This window comes from Microtus ochrogaster, chromosome 8 (assembly GCF_000317375.1).
Source record: "Microtus ochrogaster isolate Prairie Vole_2 chromosome 8, MicOch1.0, whole genome shotgun sequence".
Classification (NCBI taxonomy): domain Eukaryota; kingdom Metazoa; phylum Chordata; class Mammalia; order Rodentia; family Cricetidae; genus Microtus; species Microtus ochrogaster.
Window position 1 is genome coordinate 19792406 of NC_022015.1, and position 16255 is coordinate 19808660.

The window sequence follows — 16255 nt, forward strand, 5'->3', positions numbered from 1 at the left end:
CTGTAGACCAGGCTGGTCTCGAACTCACAGAGATCCGCCTGCCTCTGCCTCCCGAGTGCTGGTATTAAAGGCGTGCGTCACCACCGCCCGGCAAGAACTACTTCTTTTAACATTCCACCATATTGATAGGCTACCTTTTCAAAGCTCATCCATCAATGATAGGCATTTGGGCTGTTTTCACAGAGACTGGCCTGCCTCTGCCTCCCGAGTGCTGGGATTAAGAGTGTGCACCACTATGTCCCACAAGGGTTGTTTTGACTTTCACTACCTTCCCCGTGTCTGTCTGTCTGTCTGTCTGTCTGTCTCTCTCTCTCTCTCTCTCTCTCTCTCTCTCCTCTCTCCCCCTCTTCCCCCCCCTCTTTCCTTCTTTTTTAAGACATTTTCTCATGTATATAGGGTGGCCCAGGATGGGTCTTGAACTCCTGATCCTTCTGCCTTAACCGCCCGCCCCCCAGTCCATCGAAACACAACTAGTTTCTGGCTTTGCTTTCATATTATCTCCAAGGCACTGTGACAATAGTCTAGTTGAGTAACTTTTGCAGAAATCTCATCCACATAGCCCTGAACTGTCTAAGTCCCTGCCTTTGCAGAGAGAAGTAGCCAGTGAAGCTCTCGCAGGAGGCAGGGGAGGGCAGGAGAGGGGAGGGGAGGGAAGGGGAAGGCAAGGAAGGAGAGGATGGAGAGGAGGGCAGAGAGTGAGGAGGTTGTGAGATTTGTCCTACACAGAAGACAAAAGTTCTGGAACATGGAGGAGCAAATTTCAGGAACTTCAGGTGGGGCAGAAGTTCCCAGAAACAGTAACAGGTACATAAGGTCTGGAGAGGAAACCCAGGTCACTAGGGGAACCAAACAGGACAGTAAATCAGGAATATAAACCAAGCGTACAAAAGCACTGAAGCTGTGGTGTGGGGGGTCCTTCTGTCTATGTGCTGCTTTTATTGGTTAATGAATAAAGAAGCTGTCCAGGGCCTGCACAGGGCAGAATAGAGATGGGGGGAGGGAACTAAATTCAATGCTGGGAGAAAGAAGGTGGACACCATGTAGCCACAAGAGGGGAAAAATGTGAGCTGCCAGCTGGTTGGCCATGAGCCTCGTCGTAAAATATAAAATAATGGAAATGGGTTAAATAAAGATGTAAGTGCTAGCTAGCAATACACTTAAGTGATTGGCCAAGCAGCAACTTAAATACTATAGTTTTCTGTATGATTATTTCAGGAGTCTGGATAGCCGGGAAATGAACAAGCAGCCTCCTTACAACAAAGGTGTTTCTAGCAGTGTGTGCTGTTCAGGAGAAGTGAAGGGAGGCAGATGAGAAGGCCTCTTGTCACTTACCTTGACAACACGCTTCTGTCCCAGCTGGTTCTTGCCATCTGGTCCCATTGGGTCAAGGATGACACAGTAATGTCGAGGTCCCAGAGTGGTGATGGGTACGACCCCCAGCACCTCCTCATGGACATCTGGTACGTGGGCTTCTGTGTCCTGGACTGTCACTAACCACTCCTCCCCAGTGCGGTGGGCCACTCCCCGAAGGTCCCTGAAGTTCTGCCGGGCCCGGAGGTGCAGGGCTGTCTGCAGGAGGAAACACAGGGTGTTTGTGGAGGCCTCCCTCCAGCACCCTGGATCTGGGAACACCACAGGCCGCTAACTGATCCCAGTTCCCAGGGACAATTCCTACCCACTGAAGGGTACTCCAAGGCTTTCCTCTGGACACCTGATCTTTTTTTTTTTCCCCTGTGACCTGAAGGATGCTGCTTCTCCCTTCCTTGCACACTGTCTGCTGCTCTGAGCACTGCCAAGCCAACTCCCTAACCCACACCCAGAGCACAGACCTTCTCTGTAAGGATCACAGCGTCCACCAGATCCAGCACCTCTTCGAACACAGCTGGGAGGTAAGCACCCACAGACCTGACCAGCCACTCTTCACCTAGGTGGTGAGCAGGAAGGAGGAGTCAGCACAACTAGCCTTCACCATGGCTTCTCAACCCAGTCTAGGCGACAGGACAGGGGTATGCCACCATCCCCAGGTTGAGCGCCTGACAAGGTCCTTGCAGCCACTCTATTCTATGGGACCAGAGGAAAACGAACTTCTATCCCAGAAGAATTAAAACAACAACAACAGCCAGAAAAACCTTTTAGAGGCTGACATGGTGGCACATACCCACAACCCCAGCACTCATGAGGTCAGGGTGAGAGGATTAGGAGTTTTGGGGCAATTTAGGCTATACAGTGAGATCCGTCTCAAAAGGCCAAAGCCAAAAAAACCACAGAGGCTGTTCTAGAATATCAAGTCATTGCTACAGCTACACCCTGTGACACTGTCTCTAAGCAAAGACTTAGTTTTCCATTCTCCTACAATGGGCAGAAGGGCCCCTACTAGGTCTGTGAATGTCATTTTGTTTATTGGGGCAGTAAGCATGCCCATCAGCAAGTCAAAGTCTCCCCCTGCCTGGCCACATACCCTAGGCAAGTGCCTCAGTCTTGCCATGGTGAAAATGGGACCAGCAGACTCCCGCAGCTGTCAGGGAGCTCAATAAAACACCATCTATCATTTTGACCCAATATCGGGTCAATGTATTTGAACATCTCACTTTCTGATCTAGAACCAGGTAAGAGGTGGCCACTGCTCACAGTTTGGGGTAAAGAGTGGGGAGGGTAGCCAGGTGTGGTGGCATGCTCCTTTAATCCCAGCACTCAGGAGGCAGAGACAGGTGGGTCTCTGTGAGTTCGAGGCCAGCCTGGTCTACACAGAGAGTTCCAGGATAGCCCGGGCTGTTACACAGAGAAAACCGTCTTGAGAAAACAAAAACAAAAACAAAAAAATAAACAAAAAAACCCCAACAACAACAACAACAAAAAATGGGGGCAGGTAAGACTGTTGTGTGAATGGTGTGATATGTCTACGGCCACATCACAGGTAAGACTGTTATCATGGTGTGATATGTCTACAGCCACACCACAGGTAAGACTGTTATCATGGTGTGATATGTCTACAGCCACACCACACGGAACACTGTTGTAATCGTGTGATATGTCTACGGCCACACCACCCTGAACGTGCCCAATCTCGTCTGATCATGGCGTGACTGCAGGATCAGGGCTAGGGCAGAGGTAGCCCGGAAGCAGGTGTAAAGAAGCAACAGGCAGACTCACCAGCTCAAGAGACACCAGAAAAAGCCAGGCGTGGTGGTGCACTTATAATCCCATCACTCCGGAGGCCGAGGCAGAAGGATTGCCATGAGTTTGAAGCCATCCTGGACTACATGATGACTACCAGGTCAGTTGGGGCTACATGAGATACTGTCTCAAAAACAATAGGACTGGGGAACCTCTTAGCTGACTCTATGGATAAGAGCTCTGGCTCTTCTTCCAGAGGACCTGGGTTCAGTTCCCAGCTCCCAAGTGGTGCCTCACAACTGTCTGTAACTCCAGTGTCAGGGGATCTGACACCCTTTTCTGGTCTCCATAGGCACCAGACATAAAGTGGTACACAGACACATACATGCAGACTAAACACTCATACACATAAAAATAGAGTAATGGTATAGTTTTTAAAATCTTAAAATCAATAATAAGAACAAACAGTGAAAGACAGAGACAGGCTGGGTGGTGGCGCACGCCTTTAATCCCAGCATTCGGGAGGCAGAGGCAGCAGATCTCTGAGTTCTAGGCCAGCCTGCACTACAGAGAAACCCTGCCTTTAAAAAAAAACAAAACAAAACAAAAAAACAAAAACAAAAAAATCCCCACAGATAGAGACAGACAGACAGACACTAGGGAGAACCCTGGCCTGACTTCACCTGACTTCTCTTGCTTCCCTGCAGGGAGCCCTTCCTGCTCACTGCCAGCCACGCCCTTTGTTGGCCTCACCTGTCACCCTCTGCTTGCCTTCCCTGTCAAAGCATTCCTTCCGGGCCCGTAGCCGCAATGCCTGGTTCTGTTTGATGACCGTGGCCTGAATGATTTCCATGACCTCCACTTCCTTCTGGGGGATGTAGGTGCCTGGGGAAGGAGGAGAAAGCCAATGCTGACGGTCAAAGATGTTGGGGTTATGGTAGGAAGGCAGGACAAAGCTCACGAGACGGAGCTGTAACTCACCAGGCCCCTCAAACAGCCACTCATCGCCCGCCATGATCTTGTCTCCATTCTCATCCTCAAAGTCCAGCAAGGCCTTAAGATGCAGGGCAGTGTTGGGCAGCACCACCTGCAGCGGGGTGATGTCCTACAGGGGAAAAGGTCACGGGCTGTTTGAGCTGTGATGATGCTCTGGAGATCAGAGCCCACAGCCTCAGTCACTGGGAGGTCCACACTGCTGTGGATGGAACCAGGGCCTTGAGGAAGCCGAACAAGGGCTCTGTTGCTGAGCCACACATCGGGCCCCAAGCGTATCTTTGTGCACCTCCATTAAAGCCATAGTGGAATGCACAAGGTAGGGTGGGCCCTAGGCCACCCGACCTAAAGAGCTGACGAGGATGTCAGCACAGATGAGCAAGAAGAGTTCTCAAGTTTACCGAGGACAAGAGTGAGGAGAAGAACTGATAAAAGATTCGGAAGACGTCTCGGAAGCTAAACCATGCAACTGCAGGACCGTGATGCTCTAGAACAGCAATTCTCAACCTGTGGGTCATGACCCTTCGGGCTGCATATCAGACATTTACATTACAATTCATAACAGTTGCAAAATTACAGTTACAAAGCAACAATGAGATAATCTTACGGCTGGGGTCACCACCACACAAGGAACTGTCTTAAAGGGTCACAGCGTTGGGAAGGTTGAGAATCACTGCTTTAGAGAGAATTTGAAAGTACAAACATCAAACATAAGGCTGGGCCTAGTGGCACAGGCCTATAAACACAGCGCCTGAAATGCCAACAAAAGAAGCGGAAGTTCAAGATCATCCTTAGGTACACGGCAGGTTCTAGTCAGCCCGGACTACACGAGACCTTCTCTCAAAAACAAACAGAAAAAGAAAGTAAGACTATAGTAAGTGCTATACAAAGCAGGTTTTAATCCTGTGGCTTCGCTTTCAGGGTGACCTCATGCTCACAGGATCCCCTCCAGCAGGAAGGGGAGGCCTTCCAAAAAACCGGCCAACCTTAAAGTTTGTAGACATGTCTCTATAAATATGGCTTGATTTGGTCTTTGGAAATATTCTAAAAGAGGCAGGCAAGAAGGAGATGCAGACATGTTTGGGGGTGGGGCAAGCCCTCACAGCTGTTAAAGAATGGAATGAAGACATGAGCCCCAGAAATGCATATGTCCCTACGACAGACTGGCCGGGCTGCAGGAGGTCGGAGGTCACTTCACCCCTGGTCTCACATCGGGCTGGAGAAAGGCAGACCCCCTGACATCTTCTGTCTAGCCTTGGCTGTCTTCAAAGTCACCACATCCTGCCTCTGCTCTCCAAGGCACATGCCAGCACAGCTCACTGTCACTTCCTGTCTGCAGCATCGCAAAGCCATGGCGTCTCCCTGCCATGTTCCCTCTGTCAGCCACTGGGGTGGCAGTAACACCTTCCTAACAGTCCACTGGCTGCCCCCACCATCTCTTTCCAGTTTGTCCCCCATTCCTCAACAGGTGTCTAGTCTAGGCACATGGTTACGCTGTGATATCCCTAATCCATACTGAGGGTATGGAGGATAAGAACTAGGGGCAGGAAGTAGCCGGGTTCAGACGTTGAAAACAGGCTGTTGTAGAAGAGCCCTCCCAGATCCAGCCAGGAGTGCTACAAGTCAGCCCTGCACAGAATGTAAAAGCAGCAGAGACAGGGACACAGCGGACACGAGGCTGGCCTAGAACTCCTGCTTCAGCCTCCCAAATGCTGGGATGACATGCAGGCACCACCATGCCTGGCTTGTCCTAGGAGTTCAGTAGTGCAGGTAGGATGCGGGGCCAGAGGGGTTTGTGAAGGAGTAACTTAGAGACATCAAGTACAGGTTCCTAAGAAAGAGTAGACAGGAGAGAGAAAGCCATAGACAGCTAGAAACAGACTCACAGGGTCATTAGTAAAAGCCTACAAAGAACTAATGTGGCAGGGCGGTGGTGGCGCACGCCTTTAATCCCAGCACTCGGGAGACAGAGACAGGTGGATCTCTGTGAGTTCGAGGCCAGCCTGGTCTTCGAGAGCTCGTTCCAGGACAGGCTCCAAAAACTACAGAGAAACCCAGTCTTGAAAAAAAAAACAAAACAAAACCCAAAAATCTGAGGAAACTGAAAAGTTACACTCAGTGTGTAACTCAGAGTGTAAGCTGCTAAGTCTGACCGCCCAAGTTTGGTCCCCAGGACCCACACAGTGGAGAAGAGAACAAACTCTGGACGTTATTCTCTGAGCTGCACAGGTACTCTATCAGTGTGTGCTCATGTGCGCGCACACACATAACACCACCACCACCACCATCATAATCATAATAAAATATATAAAATATCCTGTTTTTTTTTTTAAAAAAAATACCTGGAGTTGGATCTGGTGCTGTATAGATAGACCTGTAATCTTAGTACCTGGGAGTCTGTGGCATGAGAATTGTAGTCTAGTGTGGACTACATAGAGAGTTCTAGGCAAGCCAGGGTTTCACGGTAAAGTAAGACCCTCTCCCAAAAAAAAACAAAACCAAGAACAAACAAACAAAACAAAAAGCAAAGGCCAAGCTGCAGTCATGGTCACAGCAATAGAGGAGGAGGTTGGATCAGAAAATGTCTCTCATGCCATCAGCAGATGCTGCCAGCCTCAAAGAAGGTGGCACCATGGAAGGCTGAATATTGATTCAAGATGGGACCACCCTTCTCTGTGACACCCCAGCCCTCCCGGTCTGAGTGAGAGGATGAACAGTCTGCAGCGGCGAGCGGTTAAAGTGAGGCAGGGATGGAAAGCTCTGCTCCTCACTCCAGGGCTTCCATCTTACTAAGTACAGGGCTTCAGCACCTACTACTTCAAGCTCCCCTCACCCACAGCGGGACTTGGCTAGTTGGAGTTAAGACAAGCATATAGACTTTCTGTTTGTTTTTTGTTTTTCTAGGCTGTGTCTCACTATGTAGCTCTGCCTGTCCTGGACTTACTTTGTAGACCAGGCTGGCCAAGGCGTGCGCCACCACTGCTTAACTTCACTCGGATTCTTTAAGGATTGCTGTCTTAACCATACCTTATTATTTTTAGTTTCACTGAATTTTTTATTGTATTTATTTCTCTCTCTGTGCGCGTGCATGTGTGTGTTGATGTGCACGAATGACCATGCAGGTTCAGAAGTCTGGAGATAACTTACAGGAGGCGGATCTCTTCCCAGCATGGCTGTGGGGGGTGGATCTCAGGTTGACAGGCATGCGCAGCAAATGCTTCTACCTGCTGTGCCATTCCCCTGACCCCTCATTATTTCCCTGTGCTGTCCTTCCCCCAGCTGTGTGTATCTCTGCGCTCTCCCGGAGTCCTGCCATTAGGCACTCAAGAGCGAAAGGCACTGATTAGGCCTTGTGGACAGAAAGCACTTGTCTAGCATACGCGATGCCCTAAGTTCTATCCTTAGCACTGCAAAAAGGGGACAGTTTGAAAGGGAGCTGGCTAGATTGCTCAGGGGTGAAGGCTTTTGCTGCCAAGCCTGACGACCTGAGTTCAACCCCAGGACCCACATGACAGAGGGAGAGAACTGACCCCTGCGGGTTATCCTCTGACCTCCACATGCAATCGACAGCACGCACGCACACCCCGTAAATAAGTAAATAGAATATAACAAAAGTATAAAAGGCACTGGTCTGTAGAAAGTCAGTTTAAAGGTATAAAATACCAAGCAGGTAAAGAGAGAACTATTAAAGAAATATCAGCAGATTCCCCTGCTCGGGAGCTCAGGCCTGAGGACAACGTGGATGAGGGTTTGGCTGTGATGGTGGCTCAGGCCCCTTGTTTTCCCATCGGAAGGCAGTGAGGAGCCCTAGGAGCAGGGGTAGAGCAGACAGAGTTTGGCTCAAGGGAGGAAAGCCAAGTACCTTTTCCAGCACTTCCCCTGGGTACAGAGGAAAGGGGTCCTGGGCCAGTCGGATCTCCTGGTCAGCATGGCGAAGTCGAACCTGCCCTGTGGTATCAAACAGCACCAAGTTCTGGGCGTCCCGGGACACAGGGTTGGCCACTATGCAGTAGTGGCGTGGGGGAACTGTCACCATGCGCACTGGGGCAAACAGTACCCTGTTGTGATGTAAGAAGGGATGTGAGGACCCAGGATGCTGTCCCAAAGGAGGCAGCAAAAGCAAGAGAAGCCTCCCAGCCACCCAGGCAAGGGTCATTCCTGCCAGCCAGGCTCTCCTCAGCTGGGACAGCTCTGCACCAACCTCTCATTGTCCTGCCGGATGTATGTCTTTGGTCCAACCTCCACACGGGACACATTGCTGTTTTGGTCCAGCACATGGATATAGTGGTATGGGGGGATGCGGATGATGGCCTCTTCAGTTGCCATGGTGAATCCCAAGCCACGACCAAACCTGATTGCAGCATGGAGCAGGACAGGTGAAGAAGACAAAAGATAAACACAGGGCATTTGGGACAAGGCAGGGCAGTTCACTCCCACTTCCTCCTCTTCTGTTTTTTAAAAAGTAAAATATTTTATTTCATGTCATGTGTATTTGCTTACATGAGTTTATGTGCACTGTGTGTTTGCATGCAGAAGCCCCCAGAAGCCAGATTCTCTGGAATTAGAATTAATGGTGGCTGTGAACCACCACATGGGTGCTGGGAACTGAATTTGGGTCCTCTACAACAGCAGTAAGTGCTCAACTGAGCCGTTTCTCTAGCCCCTCTATTTTTCCTAATTTATATATATGTATATATACATATGTATATATGATTTATTTTATGTGTATGAATGTTTTGCTTGCATGTATGTATGTGTACCTGGTGCCCTACAGGGGTCAGAAGAGGAGTGTCAGATTCCCTGGAGTTGGAGTTAGAGGTAACTGTGAGCCATCCAATGTGGGTGCTAGGACTCAAACTTGGGTCCCCTGCAAGCATTCTTCACCTCTGAGCCCACTCTCAACGCTGCTGCTGCTGCTCCTCCTCCTACGCCCTCTTTCTGCCTCGCCCCACTTCTGAGGTAGTCGGACTCTATAGCCTAGGCTGACTCTGAGCTCATGCTTCCTCTCAGCGTCTTGGAAGGAAAGGTAGGCTCTGCCACACCTGCTTCTCCTCTTCTTCGCCCCACCCTGGACCTCACCTCTGCTTGCTTCGGTTACCCCAGAGATACCGCCACCTTTTCCCTCACTCCAGGCCACTCCCCACACACTACCTGTAGATCAAAGTTCCCAGTTCCTGAGGTGCAGCAGGCCAAGCTGGGCAAGCCGATCAGGCTGGGACTATGCAGCCTTGTCCTGCACACGCTAGGGAGCCATGACTCTGTGAAGCTTGCTGGTTTCTCCAGCGTCAAGCAGCTTTTTGTCCTGGCTGTGTTCAGATGTCTATCCGCACCCCTCCCCCTTCCTGTGCTCTAAGGAGCCCTGAGGTGAACCTTTCAGAAGTGGCCCCCATCACAGAAAAGACCCAAGTGCCACTCCCATGGGGCCGGTGGATTCATAACGCAGTGGCAAAGCCCTCTCTAGTCTCACCCTCCTTGGCTCTCGGGTCTGTGGATGCCCCAGTTCCCACTGTCAGGCTGCCGCAGTATTACAGTAGGAGTAGGGGAAGAGAGGAAAAGAAGGCAAATGTCTTCTACGAGCAAGAAACACATCTCAACCTCAAAGACAGACATCTCAGAGTAAAGGGCTGGGAAAATATACCAATCAAATGGACCTAAGATACAAGCGGGTGTAGCTATCCTAATATCTAACAAAATAGACTTCAAGCTAAAATCAGTCAAAAGAGACGAAGAAGGACATTTCATATTAGTCACAGGAAAAATCCATCAAGAGGAAATTTCAATACTGAACATCTATGCCCCAAATTCAAAGGCACCCTCATATGTCAAAGAAACACTTCTAAAGTTTAAATCCTACATTAAACCCCACACACTAATAGTGGGAGACTGCAACACTCCCCTCTCACCACTGGACAGGTCATCAGACAAAAAATGAACAGAGAAATAAGGGAACTAACAGATGTTATGACTCAAATGGACTTAACAGATATCTATAGAATATTCCATCCAAACAGAAAAGAATATACCTTCTTCTCAGCACCTCATGGAACCTTCTCAAAAATTGACCACATACTTGGTAACAAAACAAACCTCAACAAATACAAAAAAATTGGAATAACCCAATGTACCTTATCAGATCACCATGCTTTAAAACTAGAAGTCAGTTCGAGACCAGCCTGGTCTACAGAGCTAGTTCCAGGACAGGCTCCAAAGCCACAGAGAAACCCTGTCTCGAAAAAACCAAAAAAAAAAAACCTAGAAGTCAACAGCAATACTAATTCCAGAAAGCCCACAAACACATGGAAATTTAACAATGCTCACCTGATCATCAATGGGTCAAGGAAGAAATAAAGGGAGAAATTAAAAACTTCCTAAAATTCAATGAAAATGATCACACAACACACCCAAGTTTATGGGACACAATGAAAACAGTGTAAAGAGGAAAGTTCATAGCATTAAATGCCTACATAAAGAAAAATCCCACACTAGTGAATTAACAGAACATTTGAAAACTTTAGAACAAAAAGAAGCAAACTCACCTAAGAGAACTAGATGGCAGGAAATAATCAAAGTGAGAGCTGAAATCAACAAAATAGAAACACAGAAAACAATACAAAGGATCAATGAAACAAAGAGCTGGTTCCTGGAGAAAATCAACAAGATTGACAAACCCCTATCCAAACTAATCAAAAGGCAGAGAGAGAATCTTAATTAACAAAATCAGAAATGAAAAGGGGGACATAACAACAGACACAGAGGAAATACAGAGAATCATCAGGTCATATTTCGAAAACCTGTACTCCACAAAATTAGAAAACTTAAAGAAAATGAACAACTTTCTGGATAAATATCACTTCCCAAAATTAAATCAAGACCAGATAAGCAAATTAAACAGACCTATAAGTGCTGAAGAAATAGAAACAGTCATCAAAAGTCTCCCAACCAAAAAAAGTCCAGGACCAGATGGTTTCAGCTCAGAATTTTACAAGAATTTCAAAGAACTAATACCAATACTCCTCAAATTATTCCACAAAATAGAAACAGAAGGAACATTGCCAAACTCTTTTTATGAGGCTACAATTACCTTGATACCCAAACCACAGAAAGGCATTACTAAGAAAGAGAATTACAGACCAATCTCATTCATGAACATTGATGCAAAAAATACTAAATAAAATACTGGCAAATTGAATCTAAGAACATATCAGAACCATCATCCACCATGATCAAGTCGGCTTCATCCCACGGATGCAGGGATGGTTCAACATACAAAAATTTGTCAATGTAATCCACCATATATAAAACAAAGAAGGCAATGGTGACAGTTGGTATCTACCCACTCCACTCCCCCCACCTTTTTTTTTTTCTGAGACAGGGTTTCTTTGTGTAACAGTCCTGGCTGTCCTGGCACTCACTCTGTAGACCAGGCTGGCCTCGAACTCACAGAGATCCACCTGCCTCTGGCTCCCAGGTGCTGGGATTAAAGGTGCGCACCACCACTGCCCGATTCCCACTCCATTTTTTTTACCTCTGAATCCCAGGTGGTTTCATTCAGTGCTGGCTTATTTGTGAATGTCACACACCCTTACCACTGCCCGTCTTTATACCCAGCACCCCTTGGACTTTGGACAATTAAGGCAATTAAGTTTGCTAGGCAATACAGAGCCTTCACCCAGAAACTATACCTGAACTCTTTCTCCTTCCTTTCTTCCAAGTGTGCGTGCGTGTGCAGTGCCTGCAGAGAATACACGAAAGCTTTGGATTTCCTGGTGCTAGAGACACAGGCAGTTGTGGGCTGCTTATTATCAGTGCTGGGAACAAACTCCTGTTCCCTGCAGGAGTAGCAAGTGCTCTGAACTGCTGAGCCATCTCTCCTGTGCCTGGAAATATTCTGTCTTCTGTCTCTGGACTAGCCATATGTGCTTCTACTGAACATCTGGAAGGTGGTTAGTGCATCTGAGAAAATAAAGTGGATTTTTTTCCGTTCATTTTGATAAGATTTTGAATCTTGTCGTTTAGCCTAGGCTGGTTTTAAACACTCCATCTCCGGCTTCAGCCTCCTGAGTGCTGGAGTTACACGCATGCTCCACCATGCTTGGGCAAAGCATTTTTGTCTTTGCAGAGTTGAGAATGTAACCCATGACTTGTTTGCACAAGCTGGGCACTGAGCCGCACTACTTCCTGTCCTGGTTAATCTTTTGTCAATTTAACATAAGCCAGTGTTGAGTCGGGCGGTGGTGGCGCACGCCTTTAATCTCAGCACTTGGGAAGGCAGAGGCAGGAGGATCTCTGTGAGTTTAAGGCCAGCCTGGTCTACAGAATGAGTTCCAGGCCAGGCTCCAAAACTATACACAGAGAAACCTTGTCTTGAAAACAAAACAAACAAAAATGTTAATTTAAATAGGCCATTGTGACTGTTTGATGCTGTGTTGCCATTTGGATACTGTAGCGCTCAGTAGTTGTGACTCAGAGACTGAGTCACTCAGGGTCACACAAGATGTGCTGTTATCGGAACCAGAGCTCTGAGGCAATGACTGATTCTTTTTTTAAAAAATTGCATTATTGTTGTTACTATTTTTAATTGTTCTGACAGAATTGAGGATTGATTTTCACAAATGCTAGACAAATTCTCTTTCTGGCACTGAGCTATATCCCCGGCTGGTCTTTTTTTTTTCTTTAAAGGCAACATTGCTTAGGGACCTGGATTCAGAAGCCTTGGGTTGGACCAGGGACATGGCTCAGCCTATGATGCCTGAAGCCCTGGGTTCAATTTTCAGCACCACAGAGACTGGCACAGTGGCTTCCCTCTGCAGTCCCAGCACTCAGAGGAGATCAGGAGTCTAAAGTTACCTTTAGTTACACAGAAAGTTTGAGGCCAGCCTGGAGTCCATGAGACCCTATCTCAAGGCAAAAAGACAAAAAAGACAAAACAGCAATGGAAAACCATACAGGAAGAAGTGTTTTTGTTTGTTGTTTGGGGCGTGTAGAGGTGCATTGGAGAGACTACAGGTCAACCTTGGGTGTTATCTTCAGGTGACGGCTACTACTTTTTTTTTTTTTGAAATTTGTTAAATTTTATTTCGTGGGTGTGTGTGCCATTGTGCACCTGTGACAGTCACAGGAGAACTTATTAAAGTAAAGTTGGTTCTTTCCTTCCTGTCGTGGAAAATTCTTTTAAGGTGTATTAGTTTTGCAATCCTGTACAATAAAAGAACTTCTAGAGGCATCACAACCCCTGACTTCAAACTCTACTACACAGCTACAGTACTGACAACAGTCTGGTATTGGCATAAAAACGGACAGCAGGACTGATGGAACCGAAAGAAACCCGGATATTAATCGACACACCTTCGAACACCTGATTTTTGACAAAGAAGCAAAAAAAAATATCAAATGGAAAAAGAAAGCATATTTAACAAATGGTGCTGGCATAACTGGATATCAACATGTAGAAGAATGAAAAAGACCCATATCTATCACCATGCACAAAACTCAAGTCCAAATGGATCGAAGACCTCAACATAAAGCCGGCCACACTAAATCTTATAGAAGAGAAAGTGGGAAGTACACTTGAACGCATTGGCACAGGAGACCACTTCCTGAATATAACTCTAGTAGCACAAACACTGAGAGAAACAATTAATAAATGGGACCTCCTGAAACTGAAAAGCTTCTGTAAAGCAAAGGACATGGTCAACAAGACAAAACAACAGCTTACAGAATGGGAAAAGATCTTCACTAACCCCACATCAGACAGAGGTCTGATCTCCAAAGTATACAAAAAAAACCAAAAAAAAACAAAAAAAAAACCAAACCAAAACAAAACAAAAAATTGGTCATCAAAAGAACAAATAATCCAATAAAAAAATGGAGTACAAGCCGGGCGGTGGTGGCGCACGCCTTTAATCCCAGCACTCGGGAGGCAGAGGCAGGTGGATCTCTGTGAGTTCGAGGCCAGCCTGGTCTACAAGAGCTAGTTCAAGGACAGGCACCAAAGCTACAGAGAAACCCTGTCTCGAAAAACCAAAAAAAAAAAAAAAAAAAAAAAAAAATGGAGTACAGACCTAAATAGAGAACTCTCAATAGAGGAATCTAAAATGGCTGAAAGACACTTAAGGAAATGTTCAACATCCTTAGCCATCAGAGAAATGCAAATCAAAACAACTCTGAGATTCCTTCTTACACACGTAGAATGGCCAAGATCAAAAACACTGATGACAACTTATGCTGGAGAGGTTATGGGGAAAAGGGAACACTTCTGCATTGCTGGTGGGAATGCAAGCTGGTACAGTTCCTTTGGATGTCAGTGTGGCAATTTCTCAGAAAATTAGGAAACAACCTTCTTCAAGACTCAGTAATATCACTTTTGGGTATATATCCAAAGGATGCTCAATCGTGCCACAAGGACATGTGCTCAACTATGTTCATAGCAGCGTTGTTTGTCATAGCCAGAACCTGGAAACAACCTAAATGCCCCTTGACTGAAGAATGGATAAGGAAAATGTGGTATATGTACACAATGGAGTACTACACAGTAGAAAAAATAACAATATCTTGAATTTTGCAGAAAAATGGATGGAGCTAGAAAACATTATTTTGAGTAAGATAACCCAGACACAGAAAGACAATTACCACATGTACTCACTCATAGGTGGTTTTTAAACATAAAGCAAAGAAAGCCAGCCTACAAATCACAATCCCAGAGAACCTAGACAACAGTGAGGACCCTAAGAGAGACTTACATAGATCTAATCTACATGGGAAATAGAAAGAGACAAGATCTTCGGAGCAAATTGGGAGCAAGGAGACCATGAGAGAGGGTTGAAGGGGAGGGGAGAGGCAGGGAGGGGAGCAGAGAAAAATGTAGAACTCAATAAAAATCAATAAACTTTTTTTAAAAAGGTGTATTAGTTTTGTTTATGCTGCGGAACATTTGGTTAATGATGTGTTGCTTCTGTTTACACTGCATTTGTTTAACTCTGAAGTTGTGATTCTTTGCCTGTCTAAAACACCTGATGGCCTAACAATAAAGAGCTGAACGGCCAATAGCGAGAGACAGGTGCAAGGATGGGCGGGCTGGCAAGCAGAGAGGAAAATAGGAGAAAAACCAAGGCAAGGCGGAACAAGGAGAGAACAGGAGAGGAGGACGTCAGGGCCAGCCACAGTCAGCCACAGAGTAAGATGTGCAGAAGCAAGAAAAGGAAAAAGCCCAGAGGCAAAAGGGAGGCGGGATAATTTAAGCTAAGGAAAGCTGGCTAGAAATAAGCCAAGCTAAGGCTGGGCATTTATTTATAATTATTAATAAGCCTCCATGTGTGATTTATTTGGGAGCTTGGTGGTGGGTCCCCCAAAAAGCCAAAAGTGTAAAACACCACACAGCACCTCCACCACGTTGCTCAAGCTCAATTTGTCAGGCTTAGCAGGAAGGACCTTCACCTCATCTCTCCTGTCTCACCTGGGTTCTTTGAGACAACAACACAAACCAAAACACCTCGTGGGAGGACCCACGGCTGCCAGTTCCAGTGGGCTAGCCGGCCAGCAAGCTCCAGGGATTTGTCTGTCTTCACCTCGTAGTCACAGAGTTTAGCTTTTACTTAGGTGCTGGGGACTGAATTCGGAACCTCTCACGTGAACGACAAGCACTTTAAACTGAGCCCTTCCCTGGCCCAGGGTTATAGTTTCCATTCCAACCTTTTCTGCTATGCTTCCCACGCGAGAGGGATGCAGTGTTGCTTAACCTCAAATGGTGAAAAAATCAAGTCCTTCCAGAAGCTGCCTTTGTGGGGATTTTGCAACACATACAGTAACTAACACACTGCCTCCTTCTTTAACCTTGCAGCCGTGTTGGGATTTGACCCAGATGTTTTCCTAGGCTCCCTTTTCATAGGAGGCTAAGTTTCCTAATTCTCTGGAGTAGCTAGCTGTTCTGGTCTCAGAGCTTGCCTTCTGTCTTCCAGACTCTGTGCCCACTCTCATCCCTCTGCCCCGAGCCCTTAGCTGCGCTTGGCCTCTTTCCTAGAAAGCTGCTCCAGGACATGAAATGGAGCCCTGTTCTAGGAGAGCAACATTCAAGGCTTTGGAAGGTTGGGGCCACCAAAACTGTGACTCTAACTTTTTTTTTTTTTTTTTTTTTTTTTTTTTTTTTTTTTTT

At 46.8% G+C, this 16255-nt stretch overlaps 1 protein-coding gene across 1 annotated transcript in view; it reads right to left on the minus strand.

Moving 5' to 3' along the window:
• Mvp (major vault protein) overlaps nt 1-16255 on the minus strand; it is a 30299-nt gene that overhangs the window by 8556 nt on the left and 5488 nt on the right. The window contains exons 2-7 of the mRNA XM_005351270.2: nt 8309-8458; nt 7970-8165; nt 4096-4219; nt 3868-3999; nt 1830-1924; nt 1333-1569 (exon numbers count right to left, since the gene is read on the minus strand). Of these exons, the coding sequence (XP_005351327.1) occupies nt 1333-1569; nt 1830-1924; nt 3868-3999; nt 4096-4219; nt 7970-8165; nt 8309-8458 (934 nt within the window). The remainder of the gene's footprint in view (nt 1-1332; nt 1570-1829; nt 1925-3867; nt 4000-4095; nt 4220-7969; nt 8166-8308; nt 8459-16255) is intronic.